The sequence below is a fragment of the Coregonus lavaretus genome, assembly GCF_964263955.1.
Source record: "Coregonus lavaretus genome assembly, chromosome: 15".
Classification (NCBI taxonomy): domain Eukaryota; kingdom Metazoa; phylum Chordata; class Actinopteri; order Salmoniformes; family Salmonidae; genus Coregonus; species Coregonus lavaretus.
The window spans coordinates 29,484,157-29,498,034 of NC_140002.1; the positions used below are offsets into that span (position 1 = coordinate 29,484,157).

The window sequence follows — 13,878 nt, forward strand, 5'->3', positions numbered from 1 at the left end:
AAGGAAAATGTCAAGAGGGGAATTCATTGTTTGAAACACAGTGTTTACGAACAATAAAATTAGGCAGTTTTATGAGAGATTCTCTGATTCCCATGATGCTCTAACCAGTAAACTCATTGATCGTTCAGCACTTACCGACTGGGTCCACCTGGTCAAGGTGATCCACAAAGTCTCTCTTTCCCAGGTATACTGTGACCTGCAGAAAGGAGGAGGGAGGAAAGTAGAGGAACTTAGACAAATGTGAACGTGTCACAATTAATAACATAAACCATCAAAGGATACAACTAGTAATGCAATACTCATGTCCTTTACCTTGCAGTTGGGGCTTGACTTCTTGAAGACTCTGACAAAAGGACACGGGAGATAGAAAGTGAGAGAGAAAGCAAGAAAGAGAGATTTGATCAAGTAGGAAGATATAAAGTATGGGGTGTAATCATTAGTCCAAACAGTTGCAAAATGTAACGTTTTGAAACTAAATTTAGAGTTTATATTGAACAAATTCAGGTAGGCCTCTCCTCGTTTCGTTTGCTTCTGTTTAAGAAACATTTTGTAACAGAATCGGCATAATGAATACGCCCCTGGTGTTCGTCCAGTTTGTCCTCTATTATGTCCCAGAGGTGTAGGGTTAGACCCAATATCCTGCATCTGGACAGGAAACCCTCTCCCAGCAAATAGAGGCCATTTCCTGCTGCTGACTGCCACAAACAGAACAGGAAAAAAACACTCCTTCCTCATTTCACGAGGAATATCTACAAAGGAGTATTGATACATACTGTGTGTACTCATTACGCCTACTGCAGCATGCATGCAGAACATTTTTTCTGTTATGACACAAGCATCCTTGTCATGCAGATCAACAATAGTTTCTGAACTAAATTCTCAGAGAGCACTTCCATCATCACAGACTAGGCCTACACACACCCTATGCATACCTAACCTAGGTACCCAAACATGGAATGTGGCGAGATGTAACACAGTGTGTGCGTGCATATAGGAGGAAAGAGGATATTAACTGGCGAGCATTGAACGACTATAGTCCGCAGTCATAAATGGGATATCTAGGCTATCTTTGCATAGAACCTCATCCCAGTGACTGCCACTGACTGATAAGGACAAGTCAACAACTCATTAACAATAGGGGAATGAAGAGGAACCACTGACTACTAGTCCATTTCTGAGCAGGACTAGGGGAGGAAGGTGAATACTTTACTCTTTCCCACTAGTGGTGGAGAACATAAGCACACTAACAGTATATAGTAGTAAGTTTGACTTGGGATATAATTTAACTAGAGTGAGTCTGTGTAGTGGACACGGGGCATGGTGCATGTCTCCAGAGCACAGGCCCAGGGTGAAGGTGTCTTATCTTCTCGCACATGCTCAGTTTGAATCTCACAGGCCTAGAGCTCTGCTGTCTCTTCATTTACGAGCCAGTGCTACAGTTTATACCTCCTCACTAGTTATCAGCCAAACCCTTGACCCCTCAAACACGCCACTTGCTCCCTAGCATCCATCAGGGGGTCGCCATCACTGCTGCTGACGCTTCATAGACCACAAGACAAACACCTATTAACCTGACCTTGACCCTAAATCCCAAAACACTGAACCTAAACACCAATCTGACCATTTATTTCAAACCTTCTACATGAAAGTGACCCGGTCCGCTGCACAATAACCAAGGAATAAAATCAATGAATGTCAGTAGAGAACCATGCTGCACATTCTCCACATTTACAGTCACTTGCAGAGGACATCGATCCAGAATAACCTAGTGGAGAAGTACAGCTGCTCAGAGTCAGACTGTACATACTGATGCAGATGCAAGCAGCTGATTACCAAGTGCAAAGGTGTTAGGCCGGCAAGTGTATGAATAGCTGCATCGTAAACTGCCCTGGCCTGATACGGACAGCACACAACAGTGGCTATACAACATGCCTATATACAGTATTCACGTGTATATGGCACATGATATCAATAGCTGGACAGACGTTGTGCTTGGTTGTTTCCACGCAGGATATTTATCTATGCATGAAAAAACACTGGGCGATATTGCGTAAAATGTACGTCAAATACACGACACTGAGGGCCAAATAAACAGATAACACAAGATAGCTAATTAGCCAGGAATCAAAACAGCACATCAAGCTCATTCGTTAATTTTGATCTAGCTAGTTGTTGGATGCGAGTTGTATCTAAACCCACACACACAGTTTACCTCACCCTGCAGCTAGCTAGAACATGCTTACTAAAACTGTTGCAAGTGAAGTGGAACTAGCTACTTATCTAGTTAAACTAGAAATTATGTTATCGCCATCAGGGTGTAGGTAAAACAGGGATATTAAGGTGGATTGCGAACTCTTCTTCCCGAATAGTTCTAGCTAGCTAACTACCTCTGCTAACGTTAGCTAGCTAGGAAACATATGGGTCTGGCTAATAAAAACACAAATACTGCTATCGAAATCCTACGACTATGGTCGTTTTGGCTAAATAGTCTCTAATGTTTAATTAGATAGCTAGTTGCCATGTTTGCCTTGGTAAGTACGGACCAATCTGATGTTGATGCAAGGGGAACAGGCTGGTCTCAAGTGATGCTAGCGTTGCTAGCTCGCTGTTCTCTTGCCTACACACACACACACACACACACACACACACACACACACACACACACACACACACACTGACAAGGCAGTAGAAAATACGAGATTGCGGGGGAATGAATCCTTACCTGGTGCCCGCCTTGTCCCCCATCTCCTCGGCAGGCTTTCGGTAGATGGGTGGCAAAAGAGAAAGCTGTGTGTATTTCAGTTAATTTTTTTCTGTAAATTTTATGGTGTATTTTACTCCTCCCTTGCAAGCTCTCTGGCGCTGGCTTCCGTGCCTTTTCGCTTCCGCAAAAGCAGGAACTCATCTGATCCGTGCAGCACTGACAAAGATGCGCTTTTGGGGACGGTGCAGCATTGCGCATTAGCTACGCACTATCAGAAGGCTCTACGCCCAAATGGTAGGAAACTAGTGCTTTTTGGGATGCAACGTTAGAGCGTTGCAGATTGAATTGCAATGTGTAAATAAGGTATTTAAGTTGTTTTGTCATTATGGGGTATTGTGTGTAGATTGATGAGGAAAAACATTAAGTAAATACATTTTAGAATAAGGGTGTAATGTAACAAAATGTGGAAAAAGTCAAGGGGTCTGAATACTTTCCGAATGCACTGTAAGTTGTAGAACAGACACAACTCCCTATTCTACTTCATAGTGAACTATATCTGTTCTACACTACTTTTCTATATGAACATAGCCACAGTAAGTAGGTGCAGCACCCTCTGAAAAATCAGAAAAAAAAAGAGATTTTTTGGGTTACAAAAGTAGTGCACTGGGCCTTTACTAGTCCTGTATTAGCGGACCGATATAGCAGTCTGTAGTGCAGGCACGATTTTTTTTAAACTCTGCCCCCCCCTTCCCCAGGCTATGTATACAAACATTCTGCAATATAGGTGACAACCAGTGGAGGCTCCTCAGAGGAGGAAGGGGAGGACCATCCTCCTTAGTGAATTTCAGAAAAATAAAAATAGCGAAAAAATAATAAAAGTTATCCTTTTTAGATAAAACTATACTAAATATATTCACGTCACCAAATAATTGATTAAAACACACTGTTTTGCAATGGTCTACAGTAGCCTCAACAGCACTCTGTAGGGTAGCACCATAGCGTAGCCGGAGGACAGCTAGTTTCCGTCCTCCTCTGGGTACATTGACTTCAATACAAAACCTAGGAGGCTCTTGGTTCTCACCCTTTTCCATAGACTTACACAGTAATTATGACAACTTCCGAAGGATGTCCTCCAACCTATCAGAGCGCTTGCAGCATGAACTGATATGCTGTCCACCCAATCAAAGGATCAGAGAATTAATCTAGTACTGAAAGCATAAGGTACAGCTGGCTAGCACTGCAGTGCGTAAAATGTGGTGAGTAGTTGACTCAAAGAGAGAGAAAGACAATAGTTGAACAGTTTTGAAAAAATAATTTCTTAAAAAATGAAGAAGCAAGAGAGAGAGAGCTAGCTATATTTCATATTTTTAAAATCATAGCACTGCTTTTTGTTACAATGTCATTGATTGGCTAGCTAAATGGAAGGTGGGGCCAGTACAATTGCAACAGATGTTATCCTTTCCCAGGTAAGATTGTTGGCTATTATTGAACTTTAGCCATCTAGCTAACGTTATCCATTGAATAATGTAGGTCCCGAAGGCAGTATATTAATGTTAGGTTCTTATATATTTCAGACCGACATCATCACCAACATTAGCTAATGTTAGCTTGATTAGCTAAGTAAACAAGGCTAACTACCGTAGTTACATCGTTAGCTAAATTGCTATTTTGGAGGGGTAACCCAGCTAGTTTCTTGTGTCTTGCTTTTACTGTCCACATTGACAAGATGTACTAATGCAACCTTGTTTTTAATTAATATCATCCAGCTAGGCTATAGGAAGAGTAGTAGACTGGGCAATGAATGGGGCATGTATAGCAGCCAATAACTAATGGCAGTAGGCTATATTATTGACTGGGTTACTTTTTTATGTCTGTCTGGCTGGCTGTATACCTTTCTCTTTGTCTACTTGACTGTCTGCCTGCCTGTCTCTCTGTCAGTGTCTATAAAACATAAATAGGCTACAGTGATTTTAGTATGTTATTACTGTAGTGTATTAAGATTATGACTTTGCTAATGGTTTTCAAGTGGAACCTGAGGGGATGTTTATTTAGGTTCAAAGAGAGCCGTTTTTAGTGTGACACCCCAGATAGAACAGAGGAAGTGTGTGTTGTAGACAGGGGATTGGACAGTAGAGGGAGCCACCCATATTTTGGGGAAGATTATATATACTGGGTTTAAACGAAGAAGAGGTTAGAGCAGACATTGTAATTTGGAGGACACTGCTCTCCGGGGGGATCATGACACCCGTAAACTTATGCTGAAATCTTGTGATATGAATAAACCTTATGATCAAAGTTAAGTATAAGCGGACTCCTTTGTTTATCAGCAATAACTAGCAACATTTACTCGACACTACATTATATTATTGGTTAAAGTTATTAAACTATTCTCCTCCATCTCTTATCCCCAGGGGGAGTAGTTGTGTTCTGGCTGATGAAAAGGGCCTTGCAAAGACCATCCAGACCATCTCCTTCCTCAACCTTTTCTTCCCACTGGTGGTACCCCTGTCCAACCTCACTTCCTGGCAGAATGAGATCCACTCCCCTCACTCCAAAAGCAGCAAACCAACAATCATCATCATCATGGATCGAGATCAGCTCATTTGATTTTATTTCAATTTGGGAATGAATTATCAAGACATACTTGTGAGCATAGCAGAATAAGAATTCTGAAAGCTAATGGCCTTTTTCGTTGCCAATTTATTTTCAGACCTACAAGAAGTAATAGACTTAATTACAGATCAATTAAAAGGCCCTGGGAGTCTTCACAGTTACAGGTGGATGTATGTAAAGTGTCTGGAACATGGACAGACCCCAGGGTCTTAGCTATGATTCATAACTAAGCAGAGTCTGTTGGTCCCAATAACGTGTGTATCTCTCCTATCCCCAGGCCCAGTGCCAGTGCTATGGGGGAGCGGTTGTGGAGTGACAGAGATACAGCTGAAGTTCAGAAGTTGACATACACTTAGGTTGGAGTCATTAAAACTAGTTTTTCAACCACTCCATAAATGTCTTGTTAACAAACTATAGTTTTGGCAAGTCGGTTAGGACATCTACTTTGTGTATGACACAAGTAATTTTTACAACAATTGTTTACAGACAGATTATTTCACTTATAATTCACTGTATCACAATTCCAGTGGGTCAGAAGTTTACATACACTAAGTTGACTGTGCCTTTAAACAGCTTGGAAAATTCCAGAAAATGATGTCATGGCTTTAGAAGCTTCTGATAGGCTAATATTTGCTTGACATCATGGGAAAATCAATGGAAATCAGCCAAGACCTAAGAAAAAATATTGTAGACCTCCACAAGTCTGGTTCATCCTTGGGAGCAATTTACAAACGCCTGAAGGTACCACGTTCATCTGTACAAACAATAGTACGCAAGTATAAACACCATGGGACCACGCAGCCGTCATACCGCTCAGCAAGGAGACGCGTTCGGTCTCCTAGAGATGAACGTACTTTGGTGCGAAAAGTGCAAATCAATCCCAGAACAACAGCAAAGGACGTTGTGAAGATGCTGGAGGAAACAGGTACAAAAGTATTTATATCCACAGTAAAACGAGTCCTATATCAACATAACCTGAAAGGCTGCTCAGCAAGGAAGAAGCCACTGCTCCAAAACCGCCATAAAAAAGCCAGACTACGGTTTGCAACTATACATGGGGACAAATATTGTACTTTTTGGAGAAATGTCCTCTGGTCTGATGAAACAAAAATAGAACTGTTTGGCCATAATGACCATCGTTATGTTTGGAGGAAAAAGGGGGTTGCTTGCAAGCCGAAGAACACCATCCCAACCGTGAAGCACGGGGGTGGTAGAATCATGCTGTGGGGGTGCTTTGCTGCAGGAGGGACTGATGCACTTCACAAAATAGATGGCATCATGAGGAAGGAAAATTATGTGGATATATTGAAGCAACATCTCAAGACATCAGTCAGGAAGTTAAAGCTTGGTCACAAATGGGTCTTCCAAATTAACAATGACCCCAAGCATACTTCCAAAGTTGTGGCAAAATGGCTTAAGGACAACAAAGTCAAGGTATTGGAGTGGCCATCACAAAGCCCTGACCTCAATCCTATAGAACATTTGTGGGCAGAACTGAAAAAGCGTGTGCGAGCAAGGAGGCCTACAAACCTGACTCAGTTACACCAGCTCTGTCAGGAGGAATGGGCCAAAATGTATTGTGGGAAGCTTGTGGAAGGCTACACGAAACATTTGACCCAAGTTAAACAATTTAAAGGCAATGCTACCAAATACTAATTGAGTGTATGTAAACTTCTGACCCACTGGGAATGTGATGAAAGAAATAAAAGCTGAAATAAATCATTCTCTCTACTATTATTCTGACATTTCACATTCTTAAAATAAAGTGGTGATACTAACTGACCTAAAACAGGGAAATTGTTACTAGGATTAAATGTCAGGAATTGTGAAAAACATAGAGTTTAAATGTATTTGGCTAAGGTGTATGTAAACTTACGACTTCAACTGTATGAGGGACATAAACGATGCCTACAGTCATCTGGCAAAGTACCGCTGTCATATGTTCTAGTAAGTCACCTCCATAGATACATACTACTGTATATTGCTGCTCTATTTAATTCTAATGGTGGCCCCCCAATTATAGACATGTCAGGCGTCAGTGTGTAGCAGTAGGACGGAGTCAGGCGCAGGACACAGAGCTAGTACACAACGTACTTTACTTGTGAAAATAAATTAACATAATCTCCACGCAGGGAGGACAAATACCGCTCACCAGTCGATGACACCAAACATAGAACAAACACGCACAGAACACAGTAGGAGCCAGAGGGTTAAATAGGGAACAAATCATGAACATAATGGGAACCAGGTGTGTACAATAAAGACAAAACAAGTAGAACACAGAAACATAGATCGGTGGCAGCTAGTACTCCGGTGACGACGAACGCCGAAGCCTGCCCAAGCAAGGAGGAGGGGCAGCCTCGGCTGAATCCGTGACAGTACCCCCCCTTGACGCGCAGCTCCGGCCGTGCGCCGACACCGGCCTCGGGGACGGCCAGGAAGACGCGGAGCAGGGCGAGTCGGATGACGACGGTGGAAATCCCTCAACATGGAGGGATCGAGGATGTCCCTCCTAGGGACCCAGCACCATTACGTACCCCTCCCACTGCACGAGATACTGCAGGCCCCCCACCCGACGCCTCGAATCCAGGATGGAACGGACCGAGTACGCCGGTGCCCCTTCGATGTCCAGTGGGGGCGGAGGAACCTCCCGTACCTCAGACTCCTGGAGTGGACCAGCTACCACCGGCCTGAGGAGAGACACATGGAATGAGGGGTTAATACGGTAATCAGGAGGAAGCTGTAACCTATAACAAACCTCGTTCAATCTCCTCAGGACTTTAAATGGCCCCACAAACTGCCGACCCAGCTTCCGGCAGGGCAGGCGAAGGGGCAGGTTTCGGGTCGAGAGCCAGTCCCGGTCCCCCGGTGCATACATCGGGGCCTCACTGCGGTGGCGGTCGGCGCTCGCCTTCTGTCGCCTGATGGCCTGTTGCAGGCGTACATGGGCAGCGTTCCAGGTCTCCTCAGAACGCCGAAAACATTCATCCACCGCAGGTGCCTCTATCTGGCTCTGATGCCATGGTGCCAGGACCGGCTGATAACCTAATACACACTGAAATGGAGAAAGGTTAGTGGAGGAGTGGCGGAGGGAGTTTTGGGCCATCTCTGCCCAGGGGATGAAACCCAACCACTCCCCCGGCCGGTCCTGGCAATAGGACCGCAGAAACCTACCCACATCCTGGTTTACTCTTTCCACCTTCCCATTACTCTCGGGGTGAAACCCTGAGGTCAGGCTGACCGAGACCCCCAGATGTTCCATGAACGCCCTCCAGACCCTTGAGGTGAACTGGGAACCCCGATCAGACACTATATCCTCAGGTACCCCGTAGTGCCGGAAGACGTGTGTAAATAGGGCCTCCGCAGTCTGTAGGGCCGTAGGGAGACCGGGCAAAGGAATGAGACGGCAGGACTTAGAAAACCGATCCACAACGACCAGGATCGTGGTGTTCCCTTGTGACGGGGGAAGGTCCGTAACGAAATCCACCGATAGTTGTAGTAATTTCCCTCTGGGCAGGTGTCTAGGTGTCTTACACTGGGCGCACACCGAGCAGGAGGAAACATAAACCATCACGTCCTTAGCTAAAGTGGGCCACCAGTACTTCCCACTAAGACAGTGCACTGTCCGACCGATGCCAGGATGACCAGAGGAAGGTGAGCCCAATAGATCAATCGATCGCGGACATCTAACGGAACGTACATACGACCCTCTGGACACTGGGGGGGAGTGGGCTCCGTACGTAACGCCAGCTCGATGTCCGCGTCAACCTCCCACACCACACAATAAGCCGGAAGTATGGGAGTGGGCTCCATGGACCTCTCCTCTGTGTCATACAACCGGGACAGAGCGTCTGCCTTAGCGTTCTGGGAACCTGGTCTGTAAGAAAGGGTGAACACAAAACGGGTCAAAAACATGGCCCACCTTGCCTGGCGAGGGTTCAGTCTCCTCGCCGCCCGGATGTACTCCAGATTGCGGTGGTCAGTCAAAATGAGGAAAGGGTGTTTAGCCCCCTCAAGCCAATGCCTCCACGCTTTCAGAGCCTGGACAACAGCTAACAGCTCCCGGTCCCCCACATCATAGTTGCGCTCCGCCGGGCTGAGCTTCTTCGAAAAGAAAGCACAGGGGCGGAGCTTTGGTGGCGTACCCGAGCGCTGAGACAGTACTGCTCCTATCCCAGCCTCGGACGCGTCCACCTCTACTGTGAATGCCAAGGAGGGATCCGGATGAGCCAGCACAGGAGCCGAGGTAAACAGGTCCTTCAGGTGACCAAAACCCCTGTCCGCCTCAGCTGACCACTGCTGTCGCACCGGTCCCCCCTTCAGCAAGGAGGTAACGGGAGCCACTATCTGACCAAAGCCCCGGATAAACCTCCGGTAGTAGTTGGCAAACCCTAAGAATCTCTGCACCTCCTTAACCGGGGTTGGAGTCTGCCAATTACGCACGGCTGAAATGCGGTCAATCTCCATCTCCACCTCTGACGCGGACAGGTGGTGCCCTAGGAAGGAGACGGACTGTTGAAAGAACAGACATTTCTCCGCCTTGACGTACAGGTCATGTTCCAATAGTCGACCAAGCACCTTGCGCACCAGGGACACATGCTCTGCTCGTGTAGCGGAGTATATGAGAATGTCATCTATATACACCACTACACCCTGTCCGTGCAGGTCCCTGAAAATCTCATCGACAAAGGATTGGAAGACTGATGGAGCATTCATCAACCCGTACGGCATGACGAGGTACTCATAGTGCCCAGATGTGATACTAAATGCCGTCTTCCACTCATCCCCCTCCCGGATATGCACCAGGTTGTACGCGCTCCTGAGATCCAATTTGGTGAAGGAGCGCGCCCCGTGCAATGACTCAGTCACACTAGCAATGAGAGCTAGTGGATAACTGTACTTAACAGTGATTTGATTGAGACCACGGTAGTCAATGCACGGGCGTAAACCTCCATCCTTCTTCTTCACAAAAAAGAAACTCGAGGAGGCAGGTGAAGTGGAAGGCCGAATGTATCCCTGTCCCAGACATTCGGAGACATATGTTTCCATAGCAGCCGTCTCTTCCTGTGACAGAGGATACACGTGACTCCGGGGAAGTGCAGCGCCTACCTGGAGATTTATCGCACAATCCCCCTGTAGATGGGGTGGTAATTGAGTTGCCTTCTTTTTACAGAAGGCGAGAGCCAAATCGGCATATTCGGGGGGAATGTGCATAGTGGAGACCTGGTTTGGACTTTCCACCGTAGTTGCACCTATGGAAACACCTACACACCTCCCCGAGCACTGACGTGACCATCCCTTGAGAGCCCTCTGTTGCCATGAAATCGTGGGGTCATGAGAGGTTAACCAGGGAAGCCCCAACACCACTGGAAACGCAGGAGAATCGATCAGAAAGAGACTAATTCTCTCCTCATGACCCTCCTGCGTTTTCATCCAGAGTGGAGCTGTGACCTCCCTAATCAGGCCTGACCCTAAAGGGTGACTATCTAAGGCATGTACAGGGAAGGGCACATCAACAGGAACAATAGGAATCCCTAATCTACGGGCAAATATACGATAAATAAAGTTCCCAGCTGCGCCTGAATCTACGAGCGCCTTATGCTGTATTCCCAGTCATGTGTAATCCATAGATTAGGGCCTAATTTATTGATTTTTGATTGACTGATTTCCTTATATGAACTGTAACTCTGTCAAATCTTTGACATTGTTGTATGTTGTGTTTATATTTTTGTTCAGTGTAGCAATGGCTTGTCTAGCAATGCCTCATAAATTCATCAAAAGTATATTAAAGTATATATTAGGCTATCAATGAGTATGATTAAGCTATTCTTCATAGTGCCAGTGAATTGAAGTTGAACAACGCCAAATGTATCAGTTTAATTAGGCCTAAATGTGCAATAAAAACTATTGTGCCTATAGGTTATTTAATGAAACCCTGGCTGGCTGTTGATGTCCTAGGTCAGGGCTCTCCAACCATGTTCCCGGAGAGCTAACTTCCTGTAGGTCTTATCAGTTTATCAACCAGCTAATTATTGAATCAGACGCGCTAGATTAGGGTTGGCGTGAAAACCTAGAGGATGGTAGTGTTAGAAATTGCGTAATTCAAATCTGGTATTGGAATAAGAATCAAGAGATCTTCAATCCAAGCTTAATTTATTATATGCAAAATGTATGTATGATAAGTATGAAGGTTCGTATATACGGGTCCGCTGAGATACCACGCAGGGCACTCTGAGAACTGATCCATTGTTCTAAGTTCTTCTTCAAATACTCTGACAGAAAGCCTCCACTTCTTCTGTTGGCCAACCAGAGCAAAGGACTGAGTGTGGTTCAGCCAATCCGTTGGCGCAGGGGTTGGTCCCAACTCCTCGGCACTCCATTTGTTGCCAGGCATAGTTGCTATGATAATAACCTGCGGAGTCAGCACCCAAAAGACACCATTCCACTGTACTCCATGTTCAAGGACAGTTTCACAGACTACAAAGAGAGAGTGTTCGTATCTGTAAGAAATACAAGTCTTATCTGTCCTACCCCTAACGTTCCTTACATGAATAACAACAGCCTGTTATGTGAAACAATTTATATCAGTATAGTTCATTAATGCATTCCTTCCAAGCTATTCATCACATACAGATCCAATTATGAGAAAAATAGAACCCAACAATTCCCCCTTTTGACGCCCTCTAGGGTGTCACTCATTAAAATACAATACAAACAAAAATAAACACTTTTATTAATAGACAATTTGATAATAAAAGGCCTTCAGTCCTTCCATCTACACCCAACTTGCAAACGGTTGGCTACAAGTCACCCAGGCACTTCAAACCTTCACATAAGGAAAGACAAACATACCCAATGGTTAACTTGATTAATAAAGCATAAAACACAGGATTAATAGAACACAAAACATAAGATTATTAAAACAAAACACCAACAGGGAAGTACATTTTGGCCCCCTTTAGACACCCTCTAGAGTGTCACTCCACCAAGCCTGGTAGGTCATATCCTTCATTCCTTAGGTCGGAGTCCGGGATTGGGCCGTATCTCACCATCTGTTTGGAAACCACCTTCTCCATCTCCTTTTCTCACCAACCCTCAGACACAGGAAATAAGACAACATCCACAAAGAACAAGTATACCCATAGAAGCTATAACTTCACCCAGAATAGTTACAACAATAGTTTTCCATTTACCAAATATGTTATCAAACCAACCGTTTATGGAGCTATCAATACCAGAGTTCTCAGCCAGTTCGTTCGCCAGCGTGGTGATGGTCACTCAAGCGCTTTGGTCACGGGCCCGTCCGGTGCTGTATTGTTGGGGATGAAAGTACAGCACATATATCCAAACAGAACACAAACCCCGTCCCGCTCAGCCAAAAGCATATCTAAAGCTATTCTATTCTGCCATGTCATTAAGCTAGTTGCCGCTGTCTGCTCAGCTAATCCCTTTACTGCATCACGAGTGTGGTTTATAAATATTTTGCTGGTCATATTAAATATAATTTATCCAATCTACATTTTTATTAATTGTTGACCACCAGAAAATACTTGATTCAAACCCAGCTGCGATCTGATTCCTAGCTTTGAATTGTTCTGGAACCCCTCGGGGTACTCCTATCCCATCAATATATATATCCTTTCATCAAAGGATTCCTGGAGGAGGTCCTACTTTCTACGTGACAACTCACCAGTCTCTGACACGTTTGATTGTTTACATATGTAGGTGAGTTCACAATCAGTTATCACCACACATCCATCAGATGTCAGCACGGGTCTGGTTTTGGTTCCTAAAATCCTCAGGCTGCAACAAAGAGGAGAGATTAGTCATGGTCTCTTTTAGTTGTGATATTCTCTGTGTGGGAGCAGGAGCTAAGAGGCCCTACCCTGTATCCTGTCTTACTAGTCCTAGAAAAACAATTAGAATCCCCTGTGACTTCAAACTGAGGCAACCCAGGTTGGGATGACTTTGTTATCGGGGGAAACAGATAGTGCAAGTTACCATAAGACTCTTTCACCACATTCCCAGGTGGCTTGCATGGAGGATAAACCTGACAGAGAGTCAAAGCCTGTCAAGGGGAACGGAGTAGTTGTTAACCTTGGTTTGGCTGTCCTACAGGCATAACAGTCCTCGTTAGACCGTATACTGAATCCATTCCAACCACAGGTTAAAATCTATTTACTCCATCTCCATCTGTACTACTTCCTTCAGGTCTATAGTTTGCACTGTCTCACTACCTCCCTCAGAGAGGTTTACTCTATAGGGTGCCCCAGTTGAAGAGGATATCTCACCTGTCAGGTCTGTAATCTGTTTTAGCATAATTCAGACTTTCAGACAGTACCTACCCTTATATGGGTCGCACTGCCATTTCTGATAATTCCCTACTTTCACAACCCTAAACTGTGTATGGAGATTGGTGATGTCCTTCCCTAAAGTCCCTAGTACTTCCCCTTTCCCTACGTCTAGCTGTCTCCTATGCCTTTTCAACTTGTGTTAGGTTAACTACCACTTCTGGCTGAAACAGGAGGGTCCGTGTGTGTTAGGAATATGGCCCCCACAAT

At 44.9% G+C, this 13,878-nt stretch overlaps 1 protein-coding gene across 1 annotated transcript in view; it reads right to left on the reverse strand.

Moving 5' to 3' along the window:
- Positions 1-2,895, reverse strand: part of LOC311142519 (arrestin red cell-like) — a 31,444-nt gene extending 28,549 nt beyond the window's left edge. Inside the window, exons 1-3 of the mRNA XM_084178179.1 lie at positions 2,723-2,895; positions 313-343; positions 136-196 (exon numbers count right to left, since the gene is read on the reverse strand). Of these exons, the coding sequence (XP_084034305.1) occupies positions 136-196; positions 313-343; positions 2,723-2,745 (115 nt within the window). The 5' untranslated portion in view covers positions 2,746-2,895. The remainder of the gene's footprint in view (positions 1-135; positions 197-312; positions 344-2,722) is intronic.
- Positions 2,896-13,878: the final 10,983 nt, after the last annotated feature.